Source organism: Leptodactylus fuscus, chromosome 1 (genome assembly GCF_031893055.1).
Source record: "Leptodactylus fuscus isolate aLepFus1 chromosome 1, aLepFus1.hap2, whole genome shotgun sequence".
Taxonomy (NCBI): domain Eukaryota; kingdom Metazoa; phylum Chordata; class Amphibia; order Anura; family Leptodactylidae; genus Leptodactylus; species Leptodactylus fuscus.
Window position 1 is genome coordinate 50,045,682 of NC_134265.1, and position 14,442 is coordinate 50,060,123.

The 14,442-nt window shown below is 41.9% G+C and overlaps 1 protein-coding gene across 1 annotated transcript in view; it reads left to right on the top strand.

Moving 5' to 3' along the window:
• The window catches only part of SERINC5 (serine incorporator 5), a 41,909-nt gene extending 29,025 nt beyond the window's left edge, over positions 1-12,884 (top strand). Inside the window, exons 3-12 of the mRNA XM_075270187.1 lie at positions 207-385; positions 791-873; positions 3,714-3,807; positions 6,849-7,060; positions 7,538-7,633; positions 8,390-8,516; positions 8,986-9,052; positions 12,088-12,127; positions 12,299-12,443; positions 12,650-12,884. Of these exons, the coding sequence (XP_075126288.1) occupies positions 207-385; positions 791-873; positions 3,714-3,807; positions 6,849-7,060; positions 7,538-7,633; positions 8,390-8,516; positions 8,986-9,052; positions 12,088-12,127; positions 12,299-12,443; positions 12,650-12,797 (1,191 nt within the window). The 3' untranslated portion in view covers positions 12,798-12,884. The remainder of the gene's footprint in view (positions 1-206; positions 386-790; positions 874-3,713; positions 3,808-6,848; positions 7,061-7,537; positions 7,634-8,389; positions 8,517-8,985; positions 9,053-12,087; positions 12,128-12,298; positions 12,444-12,649) is intronic.
• Positions 12,885-14,442: the final 1,558 nt, after the last annotated feature.

Here is a 14,442-nt window from a genome sequence, read left to right on the forward strand (position 1 = left end):
TCTATTTCTAGTGCAGGTTTTAGCTCTACCTACAGGGGGCACAGGAGAGCAGTTGCACTCTTAAGTGAGCTGATCCCCAGCCAGGAGCTAGGAGTATATTATAAATTCATAGCTGATGTGTACAATATTGCAGACTATTACTGAATACTAAGTGTAGCGTTATCATAGGTGTGATAAATCTGACATCTTATGTTTTCTTATACTAGATTCCGTTCTATGGCGATATCTGTGAGCATCTGCAGGCTGGGGTGAACTGTGAGAAGCTGGTCGGGTACTCGGCTGTGTACAGAGTCTGTTTTGGCATGGCCTGCTTCTTCTTCCTACTCTTCATCCTTACAATAAACATTAAGAACAGCAGAGGTTGCCGAGCCTACATACACAACGGGTAATATAATAGTACACTGCATTCAATGACTTGTTATTCTACCGTGTGGGCCAGCTCACTTTACATTATACAGATTGCAACTTTTAAAGGGAATGTGCACATTCATTCGTGAAGTTTCTGGGGGGTTTTAAAGAATTTTTGGGGCTGTTGAGTTTAAAGTTCTATCTTACCTGTATTGAACACAGAATCCTACAATCCTTCAGCAAACAATAACACAATAGGTGATGGTCTCGTCTTGTGTAAGGCACAATGTCACCGTGTTTCTGTAGAGTAAATCTCAGTTTATAACTTGTTGTTTCATGGAGGATGAAGAACTCTTATTAAAAGATGCAGGATTTCTCTATTTTTACCTCCTTCTGTATCTTATTGCTATGTAATGTGACCGTCTGCTTTTTATTTTTGCAGCTTCTGGTTTATCAAGTTTTTGATCCTCATAGGGATGTGCTCCGGAGCTTTCTTCATTCCTGATCAAGACACTTTTCTCCTTGGTATGTTTCTTTAGCGTTGTACTGTTTAGTACTGAGTCACTGCTCATCCAAACACAGCATGAGGACCGGTTCACATCTACATTCAGGGAGTCCGCTTGGTAACCCCCTGAACAGAAACCTATACGCATTAAAAAGCGGTTACCTGGGGAATCCACAGACCCCATTGACTATAATGGGGTCCATGTGCTTTCTGCACGAATCATGCAGAGAGGAAAGTGCCGCCTGCAAGATTTTTCTCTCTGCTTCTTTCGTGCAGAAACCACACAGACCCCATTTATAGTCTATGGGGTCCATGGATTCCCAAGGTAACTGCTTTTTAATGCGTATAGGTTTCCATTCCATTCCAAGCAGACTCCCCGAACGGAAACCCGAATGCAGATGTGGACCAGGCCCCAGACTACACAAGATTTGTAGTCTGTTACCATAGAGACACATAGGCCTGCACAGGAGCTGTAGTGATGAATAAGCCTAAATTTTTAATGAGATTATTTGCAAGGTTTCTTTAATTTCAGATACATAAAGAGAGAAGAGGTTTTAGGTTGACTGGAGAGGGAATTAAAAATTGTGAAAAAAAAATACATATGGTACGTTGTCCTTGTCTAATATTAGCTTTTCTCTCAAATGGAAAACCAAACCGGATCACAGCAAGCTATAATGGCACAATGGCAATGAGCCAAGAATCGACTTATACAGACAGGAATGGAAGTACAGAAAACATAGTGGGAGCAGGCGAAACAAATTACTAGAAACCTCGTGTTGTTCTTCCAACCAGACAATTTCTGATGTGCCTCCAAAACATTAGAAAAATAAAGAAGCAAATACATATTCAGTTATCTCTTCTGCCCTGCCAGAACTCCTGTGTCGGGGTGTGATAACATATGTATACAGCTAGCTCAAGCACAGTAGGGTCTGTGTATTGTGTTATTGAACCACACAGATTGTATTGGGACAATAATTTTTTTTTCTAGAGTTCAGTTCTGGTTCCTCTTTGTTGTAGCAGATGCCATATTACAGCTGTATGTAAATAATACGGAATGAACCTGGAGTTAGCCTGCAGATTGAATTACAGTATTTTACTTGCACCTTCTCTGTAAGAAAAGCACAATGGAGCTCCCAACATATACCATAGTATATAATTGGCCATCACACTTCTACCAGTTCTGTTCCAGGCTGCACGGCAAAGCCAAAAAGTTGAAAAATGTTGAAATATTTTGTATTGAAATACATTATCAGCTTTACAAAATCCTCTACCACATGTTATCTCCATATACTGTGTGTGTGTGTGTGTGTGTGTGTGTGTATGTGTGTGTGTATATATATATATATATATATATATATATATATATATATATATATATATATATATATATAGTAAGTCGGGGGAGACAAACACAAGCCTATGGTATAGAGATGGAAACATTGTCACTGTACCTTCACTATATATTGGAAGATCTTCCAAGGTTATGTGCCAAACACACATGTAGTGTGGATAAAATGCACTTAGCAGTTGTGAATATACAAAGTTTACCAAAAAATGCCTCCTACTTTTGTACGTCTTTGGTCAGTCCAGACCAAGCCTATAGGTACGTCTACCCTTTAAATCGTGCCTAAAATTTTTGCACAAATTTTTATTTTCTTGCAGCAACTGTTGCATTAACAAATGCTATAATATACTTTACTAATGGATTTTATCTCCTTTCCGTGGAATCCTCCAGTAAAATCCACTTCCTATCCCTTCTGTATTCTTTCTTCTGTTCTATTTCAGTGTTTCTCACTAGAGTATGGGTGTATGGGCTCCTGTATAATACAGGGATGATGGGGGAGGGGGCAGTTCATTCAGGCTGGGTCTCTGCTGGGGGATTCCATTCCCTATTCTGCTTTAAAAATGCAGAGAGAAAAGTCCTCAAGCAGCGCTTTCTCTTTGCATTTCACCGCACCTTATGGACGGAATCCCGGTTGACCCTACTATAGTCTATGGGGTCTGCAGGTTTACGAGAATAACTGCTTTTTTAAGCAGATTAGGTTTCTGTTTGGGGGGTTGTCAAGTATATCCAGACCATTATAATACGTAGAACAGTGGTTTTGGTGTGATATGATGAAGAGATTCTCACAACACACTGTTTAGATTGGCCTGACTGTTGCAATTTCTGGAAACAATAGACGTAGAACTGCAATCTTGGTGCCCAATGAAATCTGAGAACCTGACTTTTCACTGTTGCACGTTGTATAATTTCTAAGTTATAACTATTGGAAGTTCCCTCCGATCTAGTCTCAGCCTCCTTGCATTATACAAGATTATACATTCTGGTGAGAATCTGTGAATATATTAATAGAGAAACCAAGCATACAAAAAAATTTTGCTGCAGAATTTCACACAACGGAGCCAGAAATAGGAACACTGCCAGTTTGCATGACTTGGGCCACATGCGGTGTTATATACCGCTGGAAAGCCGACAGTGCGCTGAATTCAGCGCACTGTCGTCTTTCACAATCTGTGCCCCAAGTGAAGAGCTATCGATACCGTAGTTCTTTACAGTCAGAAGGGTGTTCCTGACAGTCAGTCAGGAACGCCCGATAGCTCTTCACCTGAGGCACAGATCGTGAAAACTGACAGTGCACTGTTGGCTTTCCAGCGGTATATATAACCGCATGTGCCCCAACTCATGAAAGGTCCTCTTTAACAGCTTACCTTGCCTTTACCATTGTGTGATCACCCACATAGTCCTAGATTAATATCGCCTCATATATGGCTACATCCTATTGTCTTGTACTCGTATATTGTATTGTATGGACATGTATATATAGATGAATGGCAACAACCCCTTCTGTTTCTCTTACAGTGTGGCGTCACATCGGTGCATTCTTTGGCTTTTTCTTTCTGGTCATCCAGCTTATGCTTTTGGTGGAATTTGCTCACAAATGGAATAAAAATTGGTATGTGTTCACACTAATGTCCTGGACAGCTATGAATGGAAACATTTGTGCAAAATGTGCTTTTCTGGGCTTATAACTTGTTTCCTTGAAAATAAGACAGTGTCTTATATTAAATCGTCGTCCTAAATATAGGATCAGTCTTATTTTCGGGGGACGTCTTATGGAGCAGCTGACAACCAGCAGCCGTGCCAGCACTTCCATAGCGGAGCTCCGGCATGACTGCCGGTTGTAGGTAGTGTAGTGTAGGGGTGGGAAGGTATCCTACTTACCGTCCACATTTCGTAGCAGCGCTGGTGTTGCTGTTCGTCGTGGCAGTGTAAGTGGTGGGCGGGGCTAAGCGAGGCTTCCGGCGGTTGTGCCTGAGAGTCTCACTTCAAGGGCATTACAGCCGGCTGGATGCTGTGCTCTGTGGTCCGTGTGCACAGGAAAGCCGTCAGCTGCCTCTGCTGTATGCCGGCTGCGGCCTCTGCTTCTGGGATGAGCTGGGATAGTGAACTCCCCGCAGCGTATACACAGCGGGCATCTCCCAGCTCATCCTACAGCAGCCAGAACAGTGGCTACAGCAGCAGAGGCAGCAGCTGGCATACCTGTGCACACAGAACGTCACGCACAGTGCTCAGCCGGCTGCAATGATTTTTTGGGGATGCCTTATTTTCGGGGGGTGCCTTATATATTAGGCAACTCGTATTGCAGCGTCATTCCATTAAAGCGTATTTCCAGTTATAAACAACTTTCCATAGATGAATAGTACAGTATAATATATGAAACTTTATAATATCTTATTAAAGAATAATGGGGGGTGGGGGTTTTCTCCTCTGCTCAGGCAGAGTTACTTTCTACATATTAGTCTATGAATAGTGGAAAGGGATTGGAAAGCTGCTAAAATAATTGCTACTGTTAAACTCTTGTTCTGATCTCTTTCAACACTGCTAGGTTGTAGATAAGAGGTTGGTAGCGTACAAAATGAGTCAATAAATCAATTAACCAACGGCACGAAAAAATTACTCCATCCCTAATTTCTCCATAGAACTGAACATAATACAAAGAAGCAGTCAGATTGAAGATGAGGAGCAGGAGCACAGATTAATAAGTGGGGATCTCCTAAATAAGATATATTACAAAGTTTCTTCTATTCACCTGTAATCTTCATGTATGATAAGTTTCTTATTACTGGAGGTATGCTTTAACGTGAAAGGAGTTGAGCTGCACACAACCTATGGGCACGCTCGTCTATGGTTTAATGGAATTTTTACAGTTTTACATTTATATCGTCCATCTAAAGAGCAAAGGGGCATCTCTAGCAGCGCCATCACTTACACTTATGACTCTGTTGGTACTGCTGCAGAGCCCGGTCCACTTGACTGCATTGGCTGAGCCGCTAAAATCCCGGATAAAAGAAAAACTTTGGTGTTTTGAAAATGTACATTCCTGAAACTTCTATACCATGATAATTTTAGGGCATATCTAATTGTGGTGTCTATCTAAAATTGTGACTTGCTTCAACCTAGATCTGGAACTTTGCCAGTCTGTTCTTTGAAGGCAACATATTCTTAGCCTTAGGCTATAACCTTTGACCCTGTGACCTACTTGTGGAAAGATCTTGCTTCCTATGACCTTTCCTTTGATGGAAACTTTAACTTCAAAGACCTGTTTGAAAGAAGGGTTTTTTTTTAAATATACTTTGATAGGGTGAGACTTAAGAAATGACAAAGGTCTCCATATACAAAGAGTTGTTGTGCTAACCAGATGTAGTCTGACTATGTGAGCCCAGTTTGGGCAAATGCTGTGGCCCTTAGGCCAGTGTACATCATCCGGTGGCTCTCATGGTGTTTTGCATGTGATTCGTCAGCTGCAGTTACTATAGCGTCCTGGTGGCACCAGGGGGGGGTCATAGAATTACTAGAAATTTGCACTGTGGTTACATCCTAACCATAGTTTAAGAAACACATCAGCAGGTCCTCTGTTTCAAATGGTTGTCCTTTACTGTCCATGTCTGTCCTTAAGTGTCTATTTACAAAGATGTCCGATTTTTCAAGCGGACAGCAAAATCCTACATGGACACTTAAGGACAGACACGGACAGTAAAGGACACTACATGATGTCCCATTTAAAATCATGCAAATTATAACGGACACAGCTAATGTCTGATGCTAAAATCTTGCGCGGACATTAGCATTGGACACTAGCTGTCGGACACCGTCGCTAGTATGAACCCAGCCTAAGCCATAATTATGTGAATGGTGAGTGTCGATGCCTGGACCCCACATCAATCAGCTGTTTGGGGGTGCACCTGGGTTCATGGAGTATACAGTGCATGGAGCCAGAAGCATATAACTTTGTGTCCTGTGTAGTGGCTGGGCCCATTCTTCTGCTCAGCTCACATTGATGTCAATGGGCCATAATGGCACTCGGCTACTATATAGGGCACAGAGGTGTATGCTTCCGGGTCCGATCACTTTGTAGTACAGGAACCAATCACATCTCAGAACAGCTGATCCGTTTGGATGTCGGCGCCCAGATACCATGGCCTGTACTAAGGATAGACCTTAAAAGAAAAATCATGAACATCCCTTTTAATAGACATTTTCCTTTTTTTTTAATATTTAATGTGGGTTCACAACCAACATTTTCTGTTTGAAAGTAACTTAAAATCTTCAAAGCATTGGGGACTTCTGTCTAGGCGATGTTCACACTGCCTTGTATGTCAGGGGTATACCTTGTAAAACATTCTCTATGTATATAGCTCTGACATGCCACTGTATATATGATTTTACTGTATAGTAAATCCATTTGGTATATGCTCCTATAAGCCATGATGTAAGTAGTATTGCTAATCTGCCATAATCAGTGATGGAGTCCTGTCCGGTCTTTCCACTCCTCCTGTGTAATGGCGGCAGTCTTAGGCTGTATCGGGATCATTCGATTTGTCATTCACTGGAGAGACTCCTATTCTCTGCATGGCACATTTTTGTTTATTAAATATTATTACGATACTTTTTCGCTTTGACTAACCAACATGCCGGTATACTTTCTTCTATCAGGACGTCTGGAGCACAGCACAACAAGCTCTGGAATGGAGCCCTGGCCATCGTCATCCTACTGCTGTACACGGTGGCACTCGGAGCTCTTGCAGGATTAATATGGCTTTATACACATCCTGAACACTGCCAGCTCAACAAAATCTTGCTCGGTGTCAATGCTGGTCTATGCTTTCTCCTAGCCATAGTCTCTATACTGCCCTGTGTACTAAGAAGTAAGTGAGAATAAAGCAAGATGTCTGAAATCAGCCTTGTGTTATAGGACAATCCACAATGTATGACCTGTATGTGCTTTATGCCCTACACAAACATAAAACAGTTCCTGCAAAGAACTACATGGACCATGCGGTCTAGTCTCATAGAGCGCCTCATCTAAAGGTGTATCTAGCTTATATTGTGGGCGATGTCCAAATACATTTGTGGTTTTCCCCCAATTCTTTACTCTCATTGCATTTGGGCTTTACCTATGCCAGGGTATGGCCAACAAAGTACGCCACAGCATACAGTATAGCAGCATAGGTTATGCAGACATGGCTGATAACCCAGTGTTTCAGGACCTTTGAAGTATTGGGTAACCCAGTGGCTCAGACCTTGACTTATTTATTCACCCATTTTCCCCAACGCAAGGTGTCTTATACTGTAGTAGGACTTTGGTTTGGTGAATGCTACTTACGCCTCCGTTTCATTTTCAGATCACCCTCAGTCTGGATTGCTGCAGTCGGGAGTCATCAGCTGCTATGTCATGTATCTGACCTTCTCGTCCTTCTCAAACAAGCCACCAGAATACAGTACGTTGTACCATCGCGGGTCACCTAAATGAGTGACACAAAGCAGTAACGCCTCTGTAACTCTCCTTATGTCAGTCTTGTTAGCTCAGACTTATTGTAAGCTTGGAACAAGGTTGTATCCAGGTATCTTGTATTCTTGACCTGTCCTCATAATAGATCATGGGTTCAAGATCATCCAGGACCCTCGCTGATCAGCTGTTGCGCGGTCGCTATGAAACAAATGTGATGTAAAAAAGAAAGACATCGTTTGGATTTTGGACCCCCACTGATCTTACTGATAACCTATCCTGAGGGCAAATCGTCAATAAAAAATTATCCATGTTTTATATAGGAAATTAAAGCATGCCATGCTATATAATAAATATATGTTCTATTATACATACATTGCTGATCTTAGAGACCAAAGTAGGAGATGGTAGCCAATTTACTATTTCAATGGTGATCATTTTATGTGCATACCCATCTATGTACTGTATAGGTCCTGTCCATATATTACCAGAAACTGCGCCACTCTTGTCCATGGACTGTATTGGTACTGCAGCTCAGATCTGTTTACCACAATATAAGACACTGCCCATGGACAAAAGTGACACCATTTTTGGAAAGAAACAGAACTGCTCTGCGCTAACCCTTTAAGATATGTCTGTACAGGAGTGTATGATCATTGGTGCTATGATGTCAACAATTGCTCTGTGTACCTTTTTGTTATACATGCCTTTTTTATCATTTTTCTTATATTTTATTTATTTTTTAAAGTTCTGGATGATACTGGCAAGAACATCACAATCTGTGTACCCAGCTTCACTAATGGTATGAACCAGGACGAGCGGTGGGTGTCCTTGGTGGGCGCTGTCATCTTGCTTGGCTGCATATTATACTCTTGGTGAGTGGATACTCTTATAACCGTGGCTATAATGTAGGTCGGCAGTGCTATTATTTCAGTGGCAATACTCGCCAAACCAAAGTTGTACAGATCTGTGAGCTCCAGCCTCCTTCGCTCCCCTTAGCCATCACTATGAAGAATTCGCTGTAGGGATGAGGTAGGGGGCACCGGACAAAATATTTGCAGCGGGGCCCACAAGACTTTAGTTACGCCACTGCATATCAGGGTGCATTCACACACGGCAGATATGAAATGCACTTCTTACATACGAATGGGTTGGGTTTTTTATTTTATTTGGCAGGTTACACATAGAGTTCTGTAAACTACATTCAGATTGATGGGGCAGTCTAAAGAAATTTCTGCAACTTGTGAGCAAAGCCATATTGCGACCAGGGTGTATTCATGGCCAATTTCAAAAACATACTGCAAAAAGTTCTGAAACCATGTTTTTGTTTTTTCCTTGATGCAGTCTCACCTCTACAACGCGATCAAGTTGTGATGCTCTAATGGGGCGCTACGGACCACCTGAAGAAGAGGTAAGTTCCTAGCATAGGGTGTCCACGTGGTGTGAATTGGCCGCACGTCATTACCATTACTTGTCAGACTGATTCTTTTACATTGCCACGGACTGCATTGTGTACGGACACCCTTAAACTATAAAGTAATGAAGAACGTAGCCATTATCTACTTTACCTACTACAAGAGATCTTTAAGGGTCTTCTCACATATGCAGGTCGTGCTCATATTTTTTTTTGCTGCTTTTTTGAAATCATGCCAGGAACATAGTCGAAAATGTATAAAGGAAATACTGATCCTTATTCCTTTATGTGTTTGGCTTGGAAAACTGCATCTCATCCAGGCTCTGGCTGACAAAGCCATGAGTAGGTCCAAATAGATTAGGAAACGGAGGACTTTAGCTTCTCCTCTAAGTCTGGCTAAACAAATAGACCCCAGACTGCCCGTGTGTTCCCAGCCTAAAGCTGCTTTTATGAAACTGACACATTTTTAAGTCTGTATTAGACTGGGGTCATGGATGCCATTTTTGTGGCCAACAGGAATAGATCTAAAAGTAAGCAAAAGTATAAAGAAATGGCAACTCTCCTTGTATATGAGTCCGCTTGTACAAGTGCAGCAGCAGACCACCTGTCCTTCAAGCGATCCGGATTTATACCCCCATAGGGTCCTTTGGTGATCTGGTGTGTTTTCGAGGAACCTCATAAGGTCTTGGCACTCCGACCACTGGATTTTTAATTGGATTTTCTGGAAGTGTCTAGTTATCTTCTTGCCATTTAATCATCTGCACAGTCCAACAAAATTGAGAGAGTCCTTAAGACAAGATCAGCATTTCACCCTGTAATATTTTAGTGAGTCCTTTTCTCTTAAGAAATCTGAGATAAGAGGTCAGTTTGGCCTTGATGTACTCTGCCTCCTGCTGAATATTTTCGTCTATTTATTTTCTTCCTCTTCTATTGGCGTGATTAAAACTCGAGCCAATAGTCTTCCTGTTTTTGCAGCTGTTCTCCAAGTGTCTGTCTCCTCAGTTTTAATCACTTCTTGTTGTACAGAGCATTGTCAGCGCTGTCTGGTGTGACTTTAGTCAGTCTAGAGACTGTGTATTTAGCCCTGACCACCCTTCTGCAGTTGGATCCCTGCGATAGACATTGTGACAGTCACTGCCGCAGAACACCACATGAGCCGATTCAGGTTCACTTAAAGGGATCCTATCATTCAAACTCATTTTTTTCTCACTAACACGTCGGAATAGCCCTAAGAAAGGCTATTCTTCTCCTATTTTTCAATGTCTTCTCCGGGATTTCAAGCGAATGGCGGAGCGGTTTTTGTGTGTATGCAAATGAGTTCTCTCGCAGCACTGGGGGTGGGCCCCAACGCTCAAACAGCATTAGGGGCATCCCCAATGCTGCGAGAGAACTCTCTCCAGCGAAGCCTCCATCTTCTTCAGCAACGGCCTCTTCTTTCGTCTTCTTGCGGCGTGCAGGGGGGGGGGGTCAAAATTCAACGTATGCGCGAGTTGGCTCTGCCAAAGCCGCCTTCACATGCGGACGGCAATTTTTTGTGGCTGCTTACTCGAGCAGGCGCAGTATGCTCTGTACTCCATAGAACTTCAGGAGCGTACTGCGCCTGCTCGCATAAGAGGCCACAAAAAAATGGCCGCCCGCATTTGAAGTCAGCTCGGACAGAGCCGACTTGCGCATGCGTTGAATTTTGACACACACACACCCCCACGCCGGAAGAAGACGAAAGAAGAGACCGTTTCTGAAGAAGATGGAGGCGGTGCTGGAGAGGGTTCTGTCGCAGAATTGGGGCTGGGGCCCACCCCCAGTGCTGCGAGAGAACTTATTTGCATACTGGCAAAAAACGGGATTCCAAGCGAACGGCGGCACGGAGAAGACACCGAAAGGTAAGAGAAGAATAGCCTTTCTTAAGGCTATTCTGACGTGTTAGAAAAAAAATGAGTTTGACTGATAGGAATCCTTTAATGGTGTATCTATATGATTCAGACCCACAACATCCAGACCCTACACAGATCAGCTGCTGCAGCTATAGCAATGGATATTTCTCGCTCCTATTTCTCGAATAAGAGAACCTGCACTCACTTCCCTACACTACTATACTTTCCGGCGCCCAAACACTGCTTGAACAGACTAATACTCATGACTTATCTTGTGGATAGATCATCAGTATAACAAAATCTATTTTGGGGCTGGAATACCCCTTTAAGTCGCACACCAATATATCAAGTAGAAAGGCACATGCAGATTCATTACTTCCATTTGTCATGATGTGAAGCGGGGCCAGAATACATTTCCTCCTCTCTTCTGTGAACATGACTTGTCTTTGTACAGTGCGCCTGCCAGATGTGCGCAGCCCCAGTTTCCTGTGCAGTCTTTCTATTTACAGTTTCAACGCTGATTCCAAAAAAATCCACGGAAAGCTCATGACATGGGGGTATACAGCCAGGAGGACACAGGCTATATACTCATATGCTGCAGCTATTGTCCTAGTGATGCAGCTGTTCTCACTTCACTGTATAGTCTATTAATAAAGACATTGTCTATGCAGGCGCTGCAGTGGGAGCATGTTTTGCAGCGGTACACTCAGATTGTCACCATGTATGTCGCCAGTAGGATGCACAGTCTACAGTAATGTCCCCATGTCAGTTAACTTAGATTTGTCATCTGGGCCCTATGGGACTCTTATTGTACATTGCGCAATGTCTGCCGTCTCTCCAGGCTTTCTTCCACTTCCCTGGCTCATTGTCCTTCTTGTTTTTTTTCTCCATGTGTGTCCTCTGTCCTGTTCTTTTATTGCCTCTTTGTTATTTCTGAGTGACCGCCTATGCATTGGTTTCATTGTATAAAGCCTCGTCTATTTCACCCTTCTTTCTTTATTGTTATAAAAAAATTCAATAAAACTACAAAAAAAAGTGAAAGCAGAATTTTTGTGGCCAATGTGACTATTTGAATGGACTCTCGTACGTGGCAGGTGCAAAGGCGTAACACGTACTAACATGGTGTAACACGTACTAACGTTCTGCTTATTATGTTTATAGGTGGCACGTTGTTGCTTTTGCTGTGGAAACGGTCAAGACGGTAAAAATCTTTTTTTATATGTCTTTACTATAGATGGGCATTATGTGACCTGTCCTGGTCTACCCCAACCCTTTAGGATCTCGCCATTGTACCGCTAATAGATCTAACCATCTTTGTTCTAACAATTTTTGTGTTATAACTTTACAGTAAACTTGTTTTTGTACTTGACAGACCAAGAGCAACGCGTAGAAGCAAAGGGAGGACAGATGGTGGCTTACGATGAGGAGATAAAGACCACGTACAGCTATGCCGGTTTCCACTTCATCTTCTTCCTCGGTACTTTCTACATGATGATGACCATCACCAACTGGTTCCAGTGAGTAGCAAGATTTTATCCTCATAATCTATTTTGTGACATTATTTTATCCTTACAAACGTGTATTCCATATTGACCTGATGAAGAACCTAGGGTAGATACACCAGAAGAGAGCTTCACTTCCTGGACCATAGTTGGTCATGTTTTTGTTTAGTTTTTTTCCCATTATGCACTTTTATTTCAGGTTATTTTTTTTTTTCCAACAGTTACAACCACGCTGATATAGAAAAATTATTTGTTGGAAGCTGGTCCCCGTTCTGGATCAAGATGGCCTCCTGCTGGCTGTGTGTGTTCGTCTACCTCTGGACTTTATTGGCTCCCGTCTGCCGTTCAAGTGGAGGATACGTAGTATAAATAGATGACGTGACATACTGACTTCTTACCTGTTACACCTTCTTTATCCAGATGTGGCAGTGCATCTGTGTTTTTTATTATTATTTTTTTTTACTTTTACCCCTAAAGCATATTGTGCAGGACACAAACCTATTGAGTCATCGGTAAATGGATTTGTAGAATAGTCTTCTGTTAGCGTGTGGAAGAACGTGTAGACCAATGATACTTCTCTTGTAAAGTTCACAATGTGCTTGTTTTTTATGTTTTCAGAAGAATATTTCAGAGTGTCTTACATTTGGTGCTGTTGTTGACCCCTTTTTTTTTTTTTTTTTTAATAACACTACTAAACATACTTCTTTATGAATAGGGCTAGGTATAGTTTTAAGGCACCACATGGCAAACTATATGATCAAACTTTGAGGAGCTGTAGGCTTGGCGCTACTTGGGGTTACTTACTAGATGTAGATGTTGTTGCACTAGAATTTATCCTATTTATTTCGTTTCGGAGGTCATCCTAAGAGACTTTTTGCTTCTTTTTTTTTTTTTTTTTTTTTTCTTCCAAAATGTGCAACTTTTTGGTAATTTTTTTAAAAAAAATTTTTGTACTTCTAACATCTCCGCTTACAGCTAAATACTGTACATTTAAGTTGTCTGTAGATATGGTTGGTAGCAGATGACTGGACGCCATACAACCTCGCCTCTATGTGGCAACCGAATCATCTTTTCCCCAATTATCAGACCTCGGACGAGGATCTGGCAGTCTCCATAGACCGTAGACCCTTCCATTGTGGACTCTCTATGAATCCCTACAAAGTGTATTCTGTACTATAGGTGATACATGGTCAGGGTTTTTTTTTTTTTTAATGTTTTCTTCATATTTTATTTTCCAGTTTGGCATTTTTATTTTTGACCTCAGGTGCCCGATATTCAGCTCTTTGCGCTTGCTGTAGTTTTAGTGATTGTTATTAGGTTTAGTTTTTCTTAGTTTGGTCTAGTATATGTTACAGTTTCTCTGCGAGGGCTGTTACAGGCCCAAGTGCTTAGGTCAAATATTACTTGCCATAACGTTCAGTGTTTATAAAGTCAGCTGGATAAGAATTGTAAAACTTTATGTATCGAGCAAATTCCTAGAACTAATGTTGATTTATTGTAATATCCAAACCGCTATATGTGTTTTCTTCCAGTCAGGTTTGTCTCGTGAACTCCAGAAATGTACCTCAAATTCCTTTCTTTATGACAAATGTAGGGCCTAGAAACTAGGCCGATGACCCAGTTTGTCTTAGGCCACGTCATGGCTTCCCTCATTGCAGCCATCTTTGTTCTAACAATTTTTGAGCATTGTGTCATGAGATATTGGGGCTATAAGGTTCTGCTCACATCATAACTGTCCCCTATATAATATGTACACATCTATGTTCCCCCCGTATGGTGGTGCTGATCAATGTCACTACTGATGCCAAAACTGCATGTGATCCCTTCTGGCATCCATTTCCCTCTTGTATTTTGTGCCATCCTGACAGGAGGGACTGACATGTATAAAAATTTGGGTCAGCCATTTTTTTGTGGATATGCAAACCTAAATACATTTTAGGTTTTGGCCATTTTTACTATTGTCTAGAGCCAAATAAGCGACTAACATGGCTGGTGTCTCTTATGTAACGTCTAC